The sequence below is a fragment of the Nannospalax galili genome, unplaced genomic scaffold, assembly GCF_000622305.1.
Source record: "Nannospalax galili isolate Female #2095 unplaced genomic scaffold, S.galili_v1.0 scaffold158, whole genome shotgun sequence".
Classification (NCBI taxonomy): domain Eukaryota; kingdom Metazoa; phylum Chordata; class Mammalia; order Rodentia; family Spalacidae; genus Nannospalax; species Nannospalax galili.
In genome coordinates, this window is record NW_008345290.1 from 147,531 (window position 1) to 165,735 (window position 18,205).

The 18,205-nt window shown below is 40.2% G+C and overlaps 1 protein-coding gene across 1 annotated transcript in view; it reads left to right on the forward strand.

Annotated features, from left to right (window-relative positions):
• The window catches only part of Abcb5 (ATP binding cassette subfamily B member 5), a gene marked incomplete at its 5' end in the record, with an annotated part of 135,496 nt that overhangs the window by 103,251 nt on the left and 14,040 nt on the right, over positions 1–18,205 (forward strand). Inside the window, 5 exon segments of the mRNA XM_008841543.1 lie at positions 4,740–4,943; positions 8,009–8,109; positions 8,903–8,938; positions 8,940–9,041; positions 17,631–17,787. Coding sequence (XP_008839765.1) covers positions 4,740–4,943; positions 8,009–8,109; positions 8,903–8,938; positions 8,940–9,041; positions 17,631–17,787 — 600 coding nt within the window.

Below are 18,205 nucleotides of genomic sequence, written 5' to 3' on the forward strand. Positions count from 1 at the left end.
TCAGATATTAGAATGCGATGCCTGTTTTTTTCTTAGTATCATTTGCTTGGTATATTTTTTTCTATCCTTTCGCCTTAAGGTAGTGCCTGTCCTTGACAGTGAGATGGGTTTCTTGCAGACAACAAAAAGATGGGTTTTGTTTCTTAATCCATTCACCTAGTCTTTGTCTTTTGACTGGGGAGTTCATTAATGAAAGATGATGTATTAAATCCTGTCATTTTTATTTGTTTTCATTCTTGATATAGCTGTACTTTTCCACAGTTATACCTTCATTGAATTTCTTGCTGCAACCCCTTGGGTATAGTCAGTCATTCCTTTCCTCATTGTCTTGCTCCCAGAACCCTCTGTAGGGCTGGTTTTGTGGACAAGAATTCATTCAGCCTATTTATGTCATGGAAGATTTTTCTTTCCCCTTCAACTATAATAGACATTTTGGCTCGATATAGTAATCTGGGTTGGCATCTGTGGTCATTTAACACAGGGAATACTTTGGTCCAGGCTCTTCTGGCTTTCATAGTTTGCATTGAGAAGTCAGCTGTAATTCTAATGGGTTTTCCTTTATATGTGACTTGTTGTTTCTCTTTTGCAGCTTTCAGAATTTTCTCTTTGTTTTGTGCATGTAGTGTTTTTACTACGATGTGCCGTGGAGAGTTCCTGTTCTGGTCATGTCTGTTTGGTGTTCTGTATGCTTCTTGTATTTGCATGGGCATGTCTTTCTTTACGTTTGGGAAATTTTCTTCCACAATTCTGTTGAAGATCTGGTCCATGCCATTGTCTTGGGATTCTTCTCCTTCCTGTATGCCTGTGATTCATAAGTTTGGTCTTTTTATGGTGTCACACAATTCCTCCATATTCCATTCTTGTGATTTCTTAAACTTTTCATAATCTTTGCTTGAGTGATCTAGTTTGTCCACTTTATTTTCCATTCTTGATATTCTGTTTTCCATTTCATTCACCCCATTGGTGAAGCTTTTCCTGTCATTTCTAATTGGCTTACTGAGTGTTTCACTTCCTTCTTCATTTCAGCCTGGGTATTCTTCAATATTTCTAACTCTTTTCTGAATTTATTCAGAAGTTTATCCCTATCTTCCTTCAGCTCTTTGATTACCTTGTTTGTGTGTTCTTTAAATTCACTGAATTCTTTTATCATATTCATCATTGTTCTTTTGAGATCCATGTCCTGCATTGTCTCTAGAGGATTCTCATTGTGCTCCTCTAGAGGATTACTGGTATTTGGTAGGGATATGTTATTTTGGTTTTTCATGTTATTATTTTTTCTCTGTGATTTTGACATGTGAATTTCTTTTGTAAGGTCTGCTTCTTTTTGTGAACTTTATGTGTCTTTGTGGTTTTCTTTTGGGGCATGAAAGGTTGGTTCCTCTAAGATTCTAGTTCTCTCTTTTGATTTTATATTGGAGTGGCCAGATTGCTTTTGTCTTCAGGAGTTCCCACAGAGGCCCAAGTCAGATGAGGCTCAGATGCTCTCAGGCTTTCTCCTAAGGTCTGGATCCCTCCAGGAAAGATGTTGTCCTCAGGAATTTGGGGGTTGGACTGGCCTGGGCACAGGGCCCAGGAAAGATGCTGGTCTCCGGCAGCTGGTGGCTGTGCCACCCAGAGATGCAAAGGGAGATGGGGGTGTAAAGAAGCCCCAAGGGCTCCTGGGGACTGCGGGGAGGAACTGGGTTGGTCATAATGCAAAGGATCAGGAAGCTGAGAGGTCAGCCTGGGTTCTTGGAAAGAGGCTGGTGGGTTGTACAGCCCAGGGAAGCAGAGGAAGGTTAGGGCAGGACCAGGCCCAGAGGGCTCCTGGGGACCTGGAGAAGGAACTGGGTTGGTCTGGATGCAAAGGATCAGGAAGCAGTGGTGATTCCCCCAGTGTCTGGGGTGACAAGACAAGGAATGGGACAGTACCCAGGCTAGGAGGAGATACGGGCAGGGGAGATGGGAAGGTGAATGAGGCTGGGGGAGTCAAGGCCCTGAGGGGCAATGGACTTACCCAGGAGAGAGGCTGGTGGGTTGTGCAGGCCCAAGGAAGCAGAGAGAGGTGAGGGTGGAACCAGGCCCATAGGGCTCCTGGGGATGCAAGAAGGAACTGGGTTCATCTGGATGCAAGGGATCAGGAAGCAGTGGTGGTTCCTGGCTCCCCAGTGTCCAGGAAAGAGGCTGGGGAGTTGTGCAGCCTAGGGAAGCAGACGGAGGCGAGAGTGGGTCCAGGCCCAGAGGGCTCCTGGGGAACAACAGAAAGAACTGGGTTCCTCTGGATGCAAGGGATCAGGAAGCAGTGGTGGTTCCAGGTCCAAGAGGTCAGCCCTGGTGTCCAGGAAAGAGGCTGGTGGGTTGTGCAGCCCAGGGAAGCAGAGGGAGGTCTCTCACTTTCAATTTTTTATTGGCAGGAAAGAATGGTTCCAAGCTGATTAATGAAGCCTTCTCCAGCAGGGCACAGGGATCTAGGCCAAATTCAAGACTATGGGAATCAAGTAGCTGGGTTCTGGCAGGCTAGTCAGGAAGTCTCAGGCAGGGTGGTCAGGAGAGGGCCTAGGGCCAAGGTGGGGTGGGGACAGTGTGTTCTAACTAGCTAGGCGTAGTAGGTGTGGGCCCTGAAAAGGGAGAATGTAGCAGGTCAGGGTACAGGGTAATCAATCTACAGTCTGGGCTATGGAAGATCATGAACATCAAGGTAAACATGAAGAGTCATTCCAAAGTAAAGGGAATTAAAGAGATATGATAATAACTAAATGGAGTACCTAGTTCTGAACTGAGCATCCTTTTGTTGTAAGACACAGTTGAGATTCCTGACGTAAATTCTCCAAGTTCAACAGCGGTCACATACCCAATGTCAACGTTCTGAATTCTTTATTATGGAGGGTATTTTTTATTCGGTTTGCTGGTTTTCATTTTGTGTTGTGTTTTGCTTTATTTAGTTTTTTGTTTGGGGACAGGGTTTCTCTATATAATCCTTGAACTGAAGTTCTTTCTGCCTCAGTCTCCCAAGTACTAGGGTAACAGGTACGTATCTAACATCATGCTCAGCTCAGATTTCTGATTTTGACTATGAGACAGAATGTTCTTGTTTCTAAGAGCTCATTCCTAAGTGTACAGGGTGACAAGGGTATTAGAGACACAAGAGTTCTTCATCTTCAGGTTACATGGTGTATGACTTTGGATTATATCTCTGTTTCTGTTTCCTTGTCTATATTATAGGAGTCATGGTAGTGTCTAGCTCTTGGCAGTGCTGTGAGATTGAGCAAGATAGTGAAGGTAAAGAGCTCGGTGCTCACTACTGCTAGCTGTTAAGTACTTTTAAGTAGCCACCACAAGTGTAACAAGAAAATTACGGCTACTGATGTTTCTTTTCATCCTTTCTCTACTTTGGTCTTCCTTCCCTCTGCCTTCCCTCTGTTCTCTCCTCCCACTCTGGTCTCCTTTCTGTATTAGTTCTTGCCTCTCCAGCACAAAGCACTGCACTCCAAAGAGCATTAGGTGAGGACTCAGATGACTTGAATTATATCCCTGCACGACTATATCTTCATTGACAGAATTCATATGAACACTCGCTGTACCAAAGCTATATAAAAATCTCATTTTTACAGATTCCATAAAGGATTTTTTATTTTAATAAAAATATAAGCTAAAATACGGCCTTCTCTTCCTTTTCACTCTTTGTGAAATGTAATACACAAAACCTTCATAAAAGTTCTAATACACAAACCTAAAACGTCTTCAAGACTTAAATTTTAAGTATATGTCATTACACACTTATGTAAGACTGGCACTTTCAGGGTACATTAAAATGTTTACTTTCCTGGAAAATGTCCACTAAACTGTAACTACAACTTTATAAACAGTGATCTCTCTCTCTCTCTCTCTCTCTCTCTCTCTCTCTCTCTCTCTCTCTCTTCCCTCTCCCTCTCTCTGTGTGTGTGTGTGTGTGTGTGTGTGTTTCACAGTAACCATGGTTCTGATACTTTTTCCAATACCAGCTTTATTTTCAAAAGTTTATAAGTTAGAGGGCTGGTGACCTGACTCAGTAGGTAAAGGCACTTACCAAGCAAGCCTCATGACCTCAGTTTGCATTTGATCCTCAGAACCCATATAAAGTTGTCCTCTGACCTATGTGTGTGGCATGTCATGTGTGGGCACACACACACACACACACACACATTATGCACACACACTAATAAAAAATTAAAAGTAGTTCTTTGAAGGAAAAAAAGTTTGTAAGTTAAGGTTGAAGTAGGGTATATGTGTAAGTTAATGCATGTGTGTGTACAATGTGTGAATCTCTTTCCAAAAAAAAGAAATCCTGTAGCTTCAACTTTGAATAATACACTTAACTTAGATTCTGATGTGAATCCTTATAGAACTATTTAAAGAGAACTCTTAGAGTAATGTGAGAATCTCCTTTTAGGCAGATCATATTTAATTTCAAACAATTTAAAACTTCTATGTTTCCATAGTCCTTCCTACACTGTTCAAATAGACACCATTTCATGTGACCATCTCAATATTGGACATCAGGTGGAAAAATGAATTGATTTCAATTCAACTGAATTGTTTTTAAAAAATAGGTGTTTTACTTAATCTCTTAGAATGAATTTAGAGTACAAATCTAACTATAAGCAAAAAAAAACAAACAAATAAACAAACAAAAAAACACTATCTTATTTTACAGGAAATCCTAAGAGGAATTATTGTAAATTTAAAGCAAACTTTTTCCCAAAAAAAATGTCTGACTATAGGCAGCAAGTTCAAGACTTGGCATCATAATCCAAAATGCAACTAGCATAGGACTGTCAGTTCTCATCTCCTTCATATACAGATGGGAGATGACACCCTTGATTCTGAACATTGCTCCAGTACTTGCTGTGACGGGAATGATTGAAACCGCAGCAGTGGCTGGATTTGCCAACAAGGACAAGCAAGAATTCAAATGTGCTGGAAAGGTAAAATGCAGGCTCTTATTAGCATCGTAACATTTTAAGAGAAAAATCAGAGCTCCTGTCTTTATAACATGAGTTCCTCACTCAGGAATCTGAAAAATGTTGTGAATGAACTGAAATATATGTGGACCAGTGCAGGATGAGGTGTGGATATACAAAAGCAACATGGTCTGTGATTTGGAGCACAGATCTGGAGTCAAACTGGCAGAGCTAGATTCAGTTTTCTATTAGCCACAATGCATGACGTAAGTTACATCAACATGTGACACTTTAGTTTTCTCTTCTGTAAAGTGAGAATAGTAACAGCATCCATTTATATATCTATGTATTACACAAAACAGCATTATCACATACCAAACAGTGCCTGGAAGGCAGTACGTGCATTATAGTGTCAGCCATTATTGCTGCTGGTTATCACGGGGGGAGTGTTCTAATGTCATGATTCCCCATTTTCTGTTTATCGAATAATTAAATTTTCTTGGGCAGTTCTTCTGGGTATTTATTTTTCAAAACATAACAGTTCCTGAATACAAGACAATGTGCTGATATTGATAGTGCCTAAATAAGGCTTTTTGTTAATCAAAATAAACAATTCATGCCATCATTTGGGAAATCTTTGGGCACATTTATGCTTCTTGGGATCAACCATCTTCATAAAAGTGACCATGGTTTTTGAGGTTGAGGAAAACATTATTGTAGAATCACACCACCTCTGATGAAAGAGATGTCATTTGCCAGGTGTGGTGGTGCACACCTTTAGTCCCAACACTCAGGAGGCAGAGGCAGGCAGATCTCTATGAATTCAAGGCCAGCCCGGTCTACATGGTGAGTTCCAGGCCAGCTGGGACTACAGAAAAATCCTGTCTCAAAAAAAAAAAAAAAAAAAAAAAAAAAAAGAAAAGAAAAGAAAAAAAGAAAGAAATGTCATTTGCAATAATAGGCAACACAAATGGCAGAATGTATGAATTCCATTTGGGGAGGGGGGCTATGGGAGAGTGCCAGTGGAGAAGGGGATATAAAGATGATTAAGATTGACTGAGATGCTCTGTATGAAATACACAAAAATTCAATAAAACATTTACAGAAAAGAGAGAGAGAGAGAGAGAGAGAGAGAGAGAGAGAGAGATGTCATTTGACCCCAAGTAGACATCATCTGTGCATCACTGTCAAGGGTTCATCCGTCTTGACCTACCTTTTCCTCTTGTGGCTGGCAATACATTACTATATCACTGCCAACTCTTGGACTGGACCTTTAATGTTTTATTTGGGGGGTTGGGGTATTCTGGTTTTGTTATGTTTGGTAACACGGCATCCTGCACTTCTGTTTCTCATGATGGCCTTCCAGAAGTTGCAGCATGCAAACACTGGGTCTTTTCTGAGACGCATATCCAAGACTTAAGCTGTTCCTTTCGTCATATGGCTTCAAAGCTTTGTCATATTAATGGACATCCTCTGAACATGAAAATGACTTTAATAGCATCTACAGTCTATATCACAGTGACTAGATTATACCCATAATCCATAGCACAGTACAAATATTGTAAATGTTCTTGAGTCTGGACACCAAGCATGTTACTTATTGATCTGATTTGCTTTGATGCTTGGACCTGTCCACCTTTCTTGCACTAGATAAGAACCCTTGGAATGTCTGCTTGTGCTAGATAAACTGAACTACTTAGCAAATATTTGCCTCACAGACAGTGAACAGTTATTTAGTCTTCCCTATGTGATTTTAAAATGATGATCATTTGTACAATTTTTAATTATTGAGACATTAATTAAATTTTGTCCATCTTGGGTTTTGGGTCACGAACTTTAGTTATAAATGAGCCCTTTGATTTTTTTGCTTTTGTGTCATGAGATTGACCTGAGTCTATACAATCAGTAATTCCCACTAAATGGGCAATCTGAGTCTTTCCCTATAGCTTTTAGTAAGTCAGCTTACCAGAGACCAACTTAAATTATAACCAGGCCAGTGGGATGGTCTCAGAAAATAAAGACACTTGCTGCCAAGGATGATGACCTGGGTTTGATTGCTAGAACCCACATGATGAAAGGAGAACGAAGACTACCCAAAATTGTCCTCTTTTCACATGCATGCCACGGTACTCACACCCCTCCCACACAACACACATAGACATACACACAAACAATAAATAAATAAATATAAAATTTTAATTAAAGAATAAAATATGCAAGACTTAAGATTCTTATCCATTTTTCTTATAAGTTATATATGTGAAAAATGAAAGACTCTTTGAGTTCATTTTGAAATTCAGGAGAATTTAAAACTGACCATCAAAATTGAGAGCAGAATCCAGATATTCTCACTACCGTCTAATTCTCTCTTGCAACCCAAGTTGTCTTTGTGTTAATGTTGGGTGTCTTCCTGGGTTCCCTGTATGACAGTATCAGTCTGAAGCAAAACTTTATAATGAAAAGTTTATCTTTCAAGCCAACCTGCAGTCTCAGATTCTGAAGTTATTCTAAGCCAAAAGCTCCCTCCATTTCTGATCTCATGTAATTATATTCCCTTTGAATACTGTATAAACATAGAGAAACATTAGTCATTTTTAAGTTAACAGACATCAAAATGAGGAATGGCTTTCTTTGTCTTATAAAGAATTTTATAGCCACATTGTAGTATGCCTTGTTGGAATAATCCTGAGTCCTGTTTGGCTGCAATTGCATTTCTGTGATAGAATAATTATTTATTTGATTCTGTCTGCTATCTTTTATATGAATTGTTTCATAATTTATAAGAAGCTTATTTGCATGTGAACATAATGCTCGCTAATGTTTGTTTTCTATGCCGTGGAACCAATTTAAATTGGAATTCAATAAAGACTTAAGGGAGCTAAACTTGATGCATTAAATCTTTTCCACAAGAAGTTTCCATCGAGTAATTTTCATCTTATTTTGGGGGCAAAAAGGAAAGTAAGAATACTTGTCACGATAAATTACTGATTTGGTATATTTACTATATTCCTAGTGTGACTGGAATTCACTACTCAGATGTTTAAAGATGACTAATTTTATTTCTCTATTTTAATGTCCCACTTTACAAGATAGCAACAGAAACTGTGGGAAATATGCGGACCATAGTATCATTAACAAGAGAGAAAGTATCTGAGCAAATGTATGAAGAGACACTTGAGACCCAGCACAGGTGACTATAACCCAAGGCGACTCTGCAGGCACTTCCATCCAATCATTTACCTGCCAGTCTGTTTTCCCCTTTGTCTTTCCTAAGACTGGCATAACCTAACTCCTCCAATGACTTCTCCAAGGGAAATGAAGAACAATCAAAGTGAAGCATAACTAGAAAAGCATTATAGGTCTCCACATTACCACTAGTGCCTCTTAGTAAGGGCACAGTTTTGTCTTTTTGCTGAAAGTTGATTGAACACGTTGAAGAAAAAAAATTAGTTGGTTCATCCCTTTACATTAAAACTCTAAGATATCTTACATTTAAAACAAACATATGCAAAATGAATATGCTCCTGCACCCAGCCCTCTGTATCACACTGACTTGGTGCTTCTTTGTGTTGTGTTATCAGAGAGATAGTTTTGTTTTCATTTTCATTGATGTTTGTGGTTGGCACCACCCCTTAATGGTCTGTCTATTCTATTAATGTAAGACGACAGAAACTGGAGAATATTTCTAAGTGCTAGTTAAACATACCATACTTCCTTAACTCAGACATTAACTATTCTTTCATGACACCTTGTCCATTCATTCGAAAGCAAAGGCAAGTCTGTCATACTGAGCTGTTTGCAGCTGTACAGAAAACCACCATATCATCCGACTTCTCTATAATAATAACTTTCTCTTTAATCCTTAGAAAAATGCATATCCACACAATTATGACATTTCAAAATCCTCTATATTCATCACTCCAAATTTATCAAATTGACCTTGCATCACTCGTGCCCTATCATTTGGTAATCGTGCATTTCAGAAATGCCTTGAAGAAAGCACAGATCACCGGAAGCTGTGGCATTCAGCCATGCTTCTGTGTATTTCGCCCATGCAGCAGGGTTTCAATTTGGAGCCTATTTGATTCAGGCTGGACAGATGACACCAGAAGGCATGTTCATGTAAGTTGTGCAAATACATAAACCCTGTAAGTGGGTTATGTAGATGTGTCTAGTTTACAGAGGATTACCATCTAGACCACATGTTGGAGAAGGCATTCTTGAAACATTTAAATACATCTATAATGCATATGTTGATTTTAATTGACAATATTTGCATCTATTATACTTATGGGGTAAAATGTGATGTTTTGAAATACGTTCACATTGTGATGAAATAACTAAATCGGGGCAGTTTGTTGGTATTTAGGAGCTATAGAAGCAGAGCTAGCTAAATCTGTACTTTAGACTGTGTGTATACTGATTCTGTGCAAATGGTCTGAGCTAAACCCCCCTGTGAACTGCTCACAGCTTCAGACTACACAATATAGGGACGTAAAAACATTTATGGTTTCTTGGTATCCACTTCCTGGGGAATGTGGCGAAAAGTACAAGTGCAAGTGGGTGTTTGTATAAATACACACGCATATAAGCGCTTCCTTTCACATGAGTAACCTTAAGAATTGATCATTGTTACCAGTGGAGCAGCTTCTCCTAAAGCATTGTTTGGACCTTGTGTTCTCAGACTGATGATGACTCAGTTTACTTAATAAGGATGCCTACATGCAACTACTGCAGTTGGAAAAACTTTGAGTGTTATTTCTCAGATGCCTAATCCTAAAATGTCAGGAATGTTGCTACTTTATACCACAGATGTCATTACTAGACATAGAGCTACAGAAAATCCATACATTTCACTCAAAAAATTGGGGTACTTTTTAAAAATATATTTTACTATTTTTATTTTATATGTATAAGTGTATTGTCTCCATGTATGTAAGTGCACCCATGTAGTGCAATGCCCAATGAGGTCAGAAGAAGGCATTGATGCCCTGGATCTGGAGTTACGGATGGTTGTTAGCTGCCAAGTGGGTGCTGGGAATCAAACCCGGGTCCGCTGCAACAGCCACCAGTGCTCTTAACTGATGAACCATCTCTCTAGCCCCTGTAAAGAAAAGTAGCTTTAAAAATAAGTCTACTAGAGCTGATTACTGCTGGGTGAGGAAGAACTGATCTTCTTAAAGGGAGGGACTCTAAACAGGCTGACTAGACCTCAGTGGATGAACTAGCCCTGAGGGACATCTTGGCACACTAACTTTACCACAAATGACAGAATGTATGAACTCCAGTGTGTGTGTTGGGGGAGGGGGTTGGAGGGGGCAATGGGGAAGGGTGTATAAAGATGATTAGGATGTTCTGTATGAAATATATGAAAATTCAATAAAAGGGACATGAGAGATGACTCAGCAGTTAAGAGCACAGACTGCTTTTGCAGAAGATCCAAGTTCAGTTCTCAGCACCCACGTGGAGGCTAACAACCATCTGTAACTACTCCAGTACCAGGAGAATCCAATGCCCTCTTCTGACCTCCATGGGCATTGCACAATATAGGTGCATTTACATACATGCAGGCAATACACTCATACATATAAAATAAAAATAATGAATATTTTTTAATTCAATAAAATTTTTTAAAAAATAAGCCCACTAAAGTGCGCACATTAATATAAGGATTCTGATAATGACTTTTTCCTAAAGACACTGCTGTTCAGGAAGCACTGGGACTCCTACTTGAGTGTTGCCTCCCATTTCTCTTTATATTCCTTGGAATACCCTCTTTGGTAGCACATATTTGTAGTTTGAGGAAGTGTTCAACTTAAAAAATAACCAAAAATCAGTTGATGTTATATAATTTCAAGGTAATTGGGAATGATTTTAAGTTTCTATTCACACAAATGTGTTTTTATTTATTACACATTAGTTGAAGTCTTAAGAAATTTCTTTATCAAAACTGATAAGAAACAATGGACAGGTCACCAACCCAATATTCCTAAATCTTATCTAAATTAAAGTAAAATTTAGCACGTTAGAGGAAACAACTCTTAGCACTTTTCTAAAGACGGATCTCCTTGTAAAATGAACTGTCTATATCTAAAATCCAACAGGAAGGTTCAGGGTCCCGATCGTCTTTCTTTCCCTCAGCTCTGAAATAGTCCACGATATTGTCTTTGTAATAACTCTAAAAACACAACTAAGGTGTGTAGCCTTGGGCTTCACTCTAATTATACAGACCAATTAGATGAACAAAATCCAAAATCACACGAATTAACTTACTCTGTCCATAGGCTTTTTAAGTCATTCCTTTTTCCCTTGCTTCTGACAGCATGTGGCCACTCCCAAATTTAAAAGTCCATTGTATTCCAAAAGTTTGATTGGCAGCAAGAACTTGAACCAGAGCATGCTGTCCTCCCCACCCGCCCTGCAAATCCCCAGGGCATTGTTCTGTCAGTATTCCTGGTCTTAGGCATTAGGAGAGGGCAAGCCAGTTAAACAGTCAGTAATGTAGGATGCTTGGTCATCTGAACACTCACAGAAGACATTTCATCTCTTTTCATCAGTTTCTCTGTTACTACTCTTACTTCACTTTTTAATCACATAATAAAAAGAAAGAAATGTTCCCCAAAGTATGTCTTTTCCAGCCTTTATCAGTGTGTCTCATCTCTCCAGACCATCCCCAAGCCAAGCTTTTTTTCTGTCCATGCCACTAAAAAGACTCACTATCAAGGTCATCACTGGCTCCATGTCACTCACCCACACTCAGCCATCCCGCCAGCAGTTTTCCTACGTCCTCCAACTTGACAGTTCCCTCCTGAAGTTTTCTTCCAGGTTTTTCCAGGCTCTTCTTCATCATTGGCCCAGTTTCTCTACTCCCTCTTCAGGCTCCTGGTTGTCTGCTGGGTTTCTATGTGGAAGGGCTTTGGTGCTCTCAGAGCTTCCATCTGTATACTCTCAAGGGTAAGCTCAGCTTGCTTAGTTTTAGCTGTCAGAACATATGCAGGACAATTAACATAAGAGTAGTCATTAATGGAGCCGGTAGTAATTGGTAGAGTGAGTGCTTGCAGAGCATGCACAAAGTCCTGGGTTCAATCCCTAACACCACAGCAGAAAACTAAGCATGATGGGGCATGTCTGTAACCGCAGCACCCAGGTGGTTTCAGCAAGAAGATCAGAAGTTCAAGATAATCCTTGGCTACATAGTGAGTTTGAGGCCAGCTTGGGCTACATGAGATCCTGTCACAAAGGAAAAAAAAAAGGAGTAGTGACTCCTGAATTCATGCTGCTATTTCCTAGAGCCAGGAAGGAAGCAACAGAGATGTCTGACTACGGCAGAGCAGAGTAGAATACTGTTATGGCAGAGACTGTGCATAATGTGGGTTGATGAGAACTGTCTTCAGTATCTTCTTAGAGGCCACTGCACCCTGTGCTGCCATGAATGAGTCTCAAGTGTCCCTTAAGACACCTGGCCTGTGAGACTTTCTAGAATCTAGGTTGACAGAGAGCTTCTTTCTAATCAACTAACTGAGTAGAAGAGGTTCACAAAGGAAACCACCTCTTTCTAAAATCCTCCTAGGATTTTAAACTAATCCTTTTGAAGTGAAAAGCACTTTGTGCAGGTCTCTTAGGCAATGGCTTCCCAACTCACCAATCGCAAGCTGGTTAAAAAGGCGGTTGGTTAGAGCTCACCCTGCATTCTGATGATGTCCAGATCTGATACAGGGCCAGAAATCTGGATTTTAATCAAACATGCCAGGTTATTCCAAGTCATAGGATCTGAGAATCACATTTCAAGAAACATGAACACAGGGACTAAATCCCAGCCTGCTCTCCATCCCAGAACAAATTCCTTGGGAATTTATTTTGGTCACCATCAGAAATCTTCTAGAATTATGTAGAAGTTACAGAAGTTATATTTTAGTATATTGTTTAAAAACAATGATGTGGGGCCTGTGAGATTGCTTAGTGGGTAAAAGTGCTTGCTGTACAAACTTGATGACCTGAGTTCAATTCCTGGAACCTACCTATGTACAGGAAGGAGAGAAACAAATCCATAAAATAGTTCTCTGACCTCAATGTATGTGCTATAGCCTGCATGTGTGCACGTGTGCACACACACATCATACACACAATAATCGTCATCATAATTATAAAAGTAATGACAAAAATAATGGTGTATTTTGCCCAATAATGCTAATGCATTTTCAAGATTCACAGCTACAGGTACGAATAAGCTGACCCTCTTTCAGAAGGGACAGTGTGCTTAGAAATGGAGATGCACAGAAGGAGACACAGCAGCACAATCTCTCCATGTTCATGGGAGTTGATGAGCAATGCTGCTGAGGGGAAGTCTCTTTCAAAAGGGCAACAAGAATGACTTATGCAAAAGGTCATCTAGTGTTATCTCCCTGGTTGTAGAACTTTCTCTGAAATGAGCATTTAAATAAGGTGATAACATTTTTTTCTGTTGACTTTTAGCCAGACATTGGGGCTTGTTAGAAAGCTTCTCGTGTGAGCCCTCACAGGCAGATGGGTAATAAAAGGTCCCCTTTCCCTTTGTTAGCTAGGTGATGCTCAGTTTATTAGTCTACTGTGAGTGTACAGAATTTTAGAAATGCAAAATAAAGGGGGCTTGGAGAGGTGGCTCAGTGGTTAGGGACATTGGCTGCTCTTTCAGAGGACCTAGGATCAGTTCCCAGGGCCCACATGGCACCTAGCCCCAGTCCTTTAACTCCAGTTCTAGAAGATCCAATGCCCTCTTCTGGCCTCTGTGGGCATTGCACATACATGGCACACTTACATACATGTAGGCAAAACATTCATGCACATAAAATACAAATAATCAAATTTTGGAAAAGAAATGCAAAATAAGTTTATTTTCTCCTCTCTCATCTTGCAATACTAAGCCAGGTACCTTATTAAAAGAATGCAAGCCTAGTACTTGGAGGTGAGGCAGTAGGATGGAAAGTTGGAAGCCAGCATGGGCTACAAAGTGAGTTCTAGGTCAGCCTAGAGCTTTATAACAAGACCTTATCCAAAAACAAAACAACCGATCTGGCATTAGTGCAACTAAGCAAGGCTCTAACAGATGTGCCTTCACATTCAGCCCAGAAACCACTAATGGCCAGCAGAGGTGTCTTTACCTCTTTATATCCACTTTAAGCTTTCTGTGATTCACAGACCTCTCTCTGTGATTCACTTTCCTTATTTGTGGTGCACAATGACCAGAAACTAAGCACAGCATCCATACAGAAGCAAATCAAATCATGACAGTACTTTACAGCAATAATACAGGCCACAGCTTGAAAACTTCCTAGGCTATCTGCTGTGTGGGGAGTACGTGTGTGTGTGTCTGTCTCTATCTGTCTGTGTCTGTGTCTATGTGTTTCTGTTTCTATGTGTGTATTCCTCGAAAAATCTAAATGCAATTCTCTACAAGAATTCATACACGCCTTTCAATATTAAATGTATCTATCAGAACAATAGCAGCATAGATCTGTTTTCAATGAACACTGACGGTTGACTTATACCTTGAAACACTAAGTAGAGGTTCACTAGGCCACCACTGCCATCTTTGAATGCTGGAACTGGAACTGATCCTTGTAATTAGTAAAGCCAACCTTAGCAAACAAGAAAGGTGACTTTGTTGGGCCCCACAAGACAGCCACCCACTCCTTCCTGACTCCTCCCCAGGGTTTTCTAGAAGAAAGGCACATAAGCTGACTAGATCAACAGACAAGGGATTTAAAACAGAATGGATGTCTAGGGCAGTGAAGACCCCAGGAGAGGGACAAGTGCTAATGGACTGCAGCATGAGGGCAGACAGCATGCTTTCCACTGGAAGGAGCACCGTTTGACAGGAAACAGCCAGAAATCTTCCTCATATCCCAGTCTGTGTGATCCTGGGCCAACTGCATAATTTTCCTGAGTTGGAGTTTCCTAATTTGTGAACTGGGAAGTTCCTACCCTAATTATCTCCTAGGTGGTCAGATTTTATCATGTGTGTATGAAAACATTTCATAAGATCTGACATACCAGGTAAACCTCAGTGGTTTACTGTCTTCCTCCTGAATGTCATGGAAAGGATGCGGAGTGGGAAAGAGAGAACCTCTGGGTTACACCTGAATGAAGTGGGGAGAAGATAAGCCTGGGAACCATCAGATGAGCCTTCCAGGAAGAAAGATATTCTGCTGTCCAACTAAAGGGAAACTTACGAAGTAGGGTCTTTGAACACTATGATTAGACCCGCTTTGAGAATGTATTTCTTTGGATGGGTGAAAGCTTATTTTCCAACAGAGAATGTCCTGTTAACTCTGGTTCTATGAAAGGAATAACACACAAACTTCCATTTGATGAGCACTTCTTTATATGTTCCAGGTACTGTAATAAGAACTGTGTATTATTTATGTGTTTAATTTTCACAACAACACTGCAACCATGTAGTTACTCTTATCTCCTGCTGACAGTAAGGAGTCAGATGCTCAAAGAAAGCCAGTAAAACACCCAAGGCCATATAGCAGGTAAATAAACAGAAGTTTAGATATGATCCTATAACCTGGCTCCACCACAAAGCTTCCTCTAGGATAGACCATTCGAGGTCTACAAAGTGAGTCTGGGAGTAGGTTTCAGAGGAGACTCATTCATTGGGACCAGTGACTGTGCCTGTTGGAATCAGCTGTGTTAAAACTAGAATTACATTAATGCTTTGGGGGGTTGTTTCTATTCTTTTAAAATTTTATCTTAACAGTAGGAATAGATGACAGAATTTCTTCAGTGCTCAGATGAGCTTGAATGGATCAGAGTGGTGAGAGGGTGGTCACACTGTCTACCCTAGAGTAGCTGTGTAGCAGGAGAGAAGACAGACACACCCCTCAGAGTGACAGCTTCTCCTTCTAAACTTCTTGCTTGCCCCTCTCACTCACCACAGCCAACCCAAGGTATTATTATAGATTCAGTGCCATAAGCTGTACTGAGATCTCTCGCTCCACTGACAGCACGAGCCTGTGAAAGCTGTGGAGATGAAGGGTGCATGAAAATGCCAGAAGGAAGCCCATTACTTTGTGTGCCAACTCCAAAAAGAATTTTTCAAAAATATAGCTGGCAAGGGATGAAGCTCAGTTGGTAGAGTGCTTGCCTGGTAACAGTGAGTTCAGCACGAGGCCAGCCTGGGCTACATGAAACCCTGAGTTCAAGACCAGCCTGGTCTGGATAGTGATTATGGGGACAGCCTAGGTGACGTAGCAAGACCTTGTCTAAAGAAACAACAAACGGCCAGAGAGATGGTCCAGCAGTTAGGAACAAAGGCTGCTCTTGCAGAGGACCCGGGCTCAGTTCCCAGTACTCACATTGCAGCTAACAACCATCTGTAACTCCAGATCCAGAAAATCCAGATCCAACACCCTTTTCTGACTTCCATGAACATTGCACGCATGGGTGCATTTACATACATGCAGGCAAAAAATCTCATACACATAAAAAAAATTTTAAAAACTCCCAACAGAAGAAGTAACTTAGCTTTATTGTATTATTGTATAATACTTCTTATTATGGCTAGATACCAGGGTTTTTAAATGGCATTTTAAGCCATAAGCAATTTCTTTAAACAGCAATAAAAAATGTGTTAATATCACAGAACTGTTAATGATTTTAGCAACAGACATCCCTGCAAACTAGTGTTTTGGTTTTTGGTTGTTTTTTTTTTTTAATTTTCAACTGTGTTTGTAAGACCAGTAAGATTCAGGATCAGGATCTGAGGTATCAGTCACTGAACTGAGGACAGCATCCAACTTCTGAGAGGTTCCACTGAGGGATGAAGTTCACAAGGAGTCAGGCATGTTTGTGAACCAGCAAAGTAAACTAACAGCTGGATTCTGAGATGGCCTTTTACTGCCTAATGTCTGAATATTGCTAGGAAAACATTTCCAGTTGCAGTTGAATTATACTTTTAGTTGTTCCTGGGATATAGTTTATTTTTGGGGTATTTTTTTTATCCCATTGCAATATTCTCATATCTAAAATGAAACAGCAAAGAGTAGAAATCTATTTAGCCACATGCTCCGACACCATTCTGTGAGTGCCATGGCCATGAATGCTTTCAAATGACATTTGCCTGCTTGCTGTATTATAAGGAGCATGTGTCGAAACTGTGACCATTATCAAACTACAGGATCACAGCTCTTCCTCTCGGTTTCACTGAAGTGTATTTTAGTCACTGTAGGAACCTTAGGAGAGTGTAGTGCCTGTGCTATGTCCTCTAAGTAGTACTGTGTATAAGGCCGATAATCTAAGTCAGCTTCTGTTATCTGCCTCAACTACATTATATGCAAACAAAGAAGAAAAACTGCACAGCAGCTCTACTGTGTTGACTGGGCCTCACTGCTGGAAACTCATTCTTTCTCTTGTCAGGGCATACTTTGCCAAATCTCTGAACAAGCAAGTCTTGTATCAAAGTGTCTACAAAGTTTTATGTTCACTGGTTGGAATCTTTGACCTGTGTCACTAATCAAAAGAGAAATTTTTAAGATTACCCAAGCTCAAAGGTTATTTTGGCATAAGGAGCACATGGGGGAAAACTAGGAAAGAGAAAGGCATTTTGAGACTTCAGCATTAGTGTGCAGTCTGGGCCAAAAGATCCTACTCTCATGTTTGCTTTTCCTTTGTCTAGAGTCCCACGGTTTGACGATGGACCTAATAGTCCAGTGTTTTCTCTTTTGGCAGGGTTTTTACTGCGATTGGGTATGGAGCCATAGACATTGGAGAAACACTGGTTTGGGCACCTGAATTCTCCAAAGCCAAATCTGGAGCCACACATCTGTTTGCTTTGCTGGAAAAGATACCAACTATAGACAGCTGCAGTCAAAAAGGGAAAAGTCCAGTAAGCATAACTAACAATAGTCCAGTGTTTTCTCTTTTGGCAGGGTTTTTACTGCGATTGGGGATGGAGCCATAGACATTGGAGAAACACTGGTTTGGGTACCTGAATTCTCCAAAGCCAAATCTGGAGCCACACATCTGTTTGCTTTGCTGGAAAAGATACCAACTATAGACAGCTGCAGTCAAAAAGGGAAAAGTCCAGTAAGCATAACTAAAATTTTAAGTGTCCACTTACTCAGTAAAAGCATTGCTAACTTCCTAAAATCCTCCAATAACATAAGGCATTAGAAGTTTGTATAAAAGAATTTTATCACTACAAAGGAGGAATCCTGGTCAAATTTTTGCCTCTACTGACAAAATATATTTTATATTTAAAAATCTGCTTTTAGTTCATGTGCCTGATGTCATAAGAATGTTCA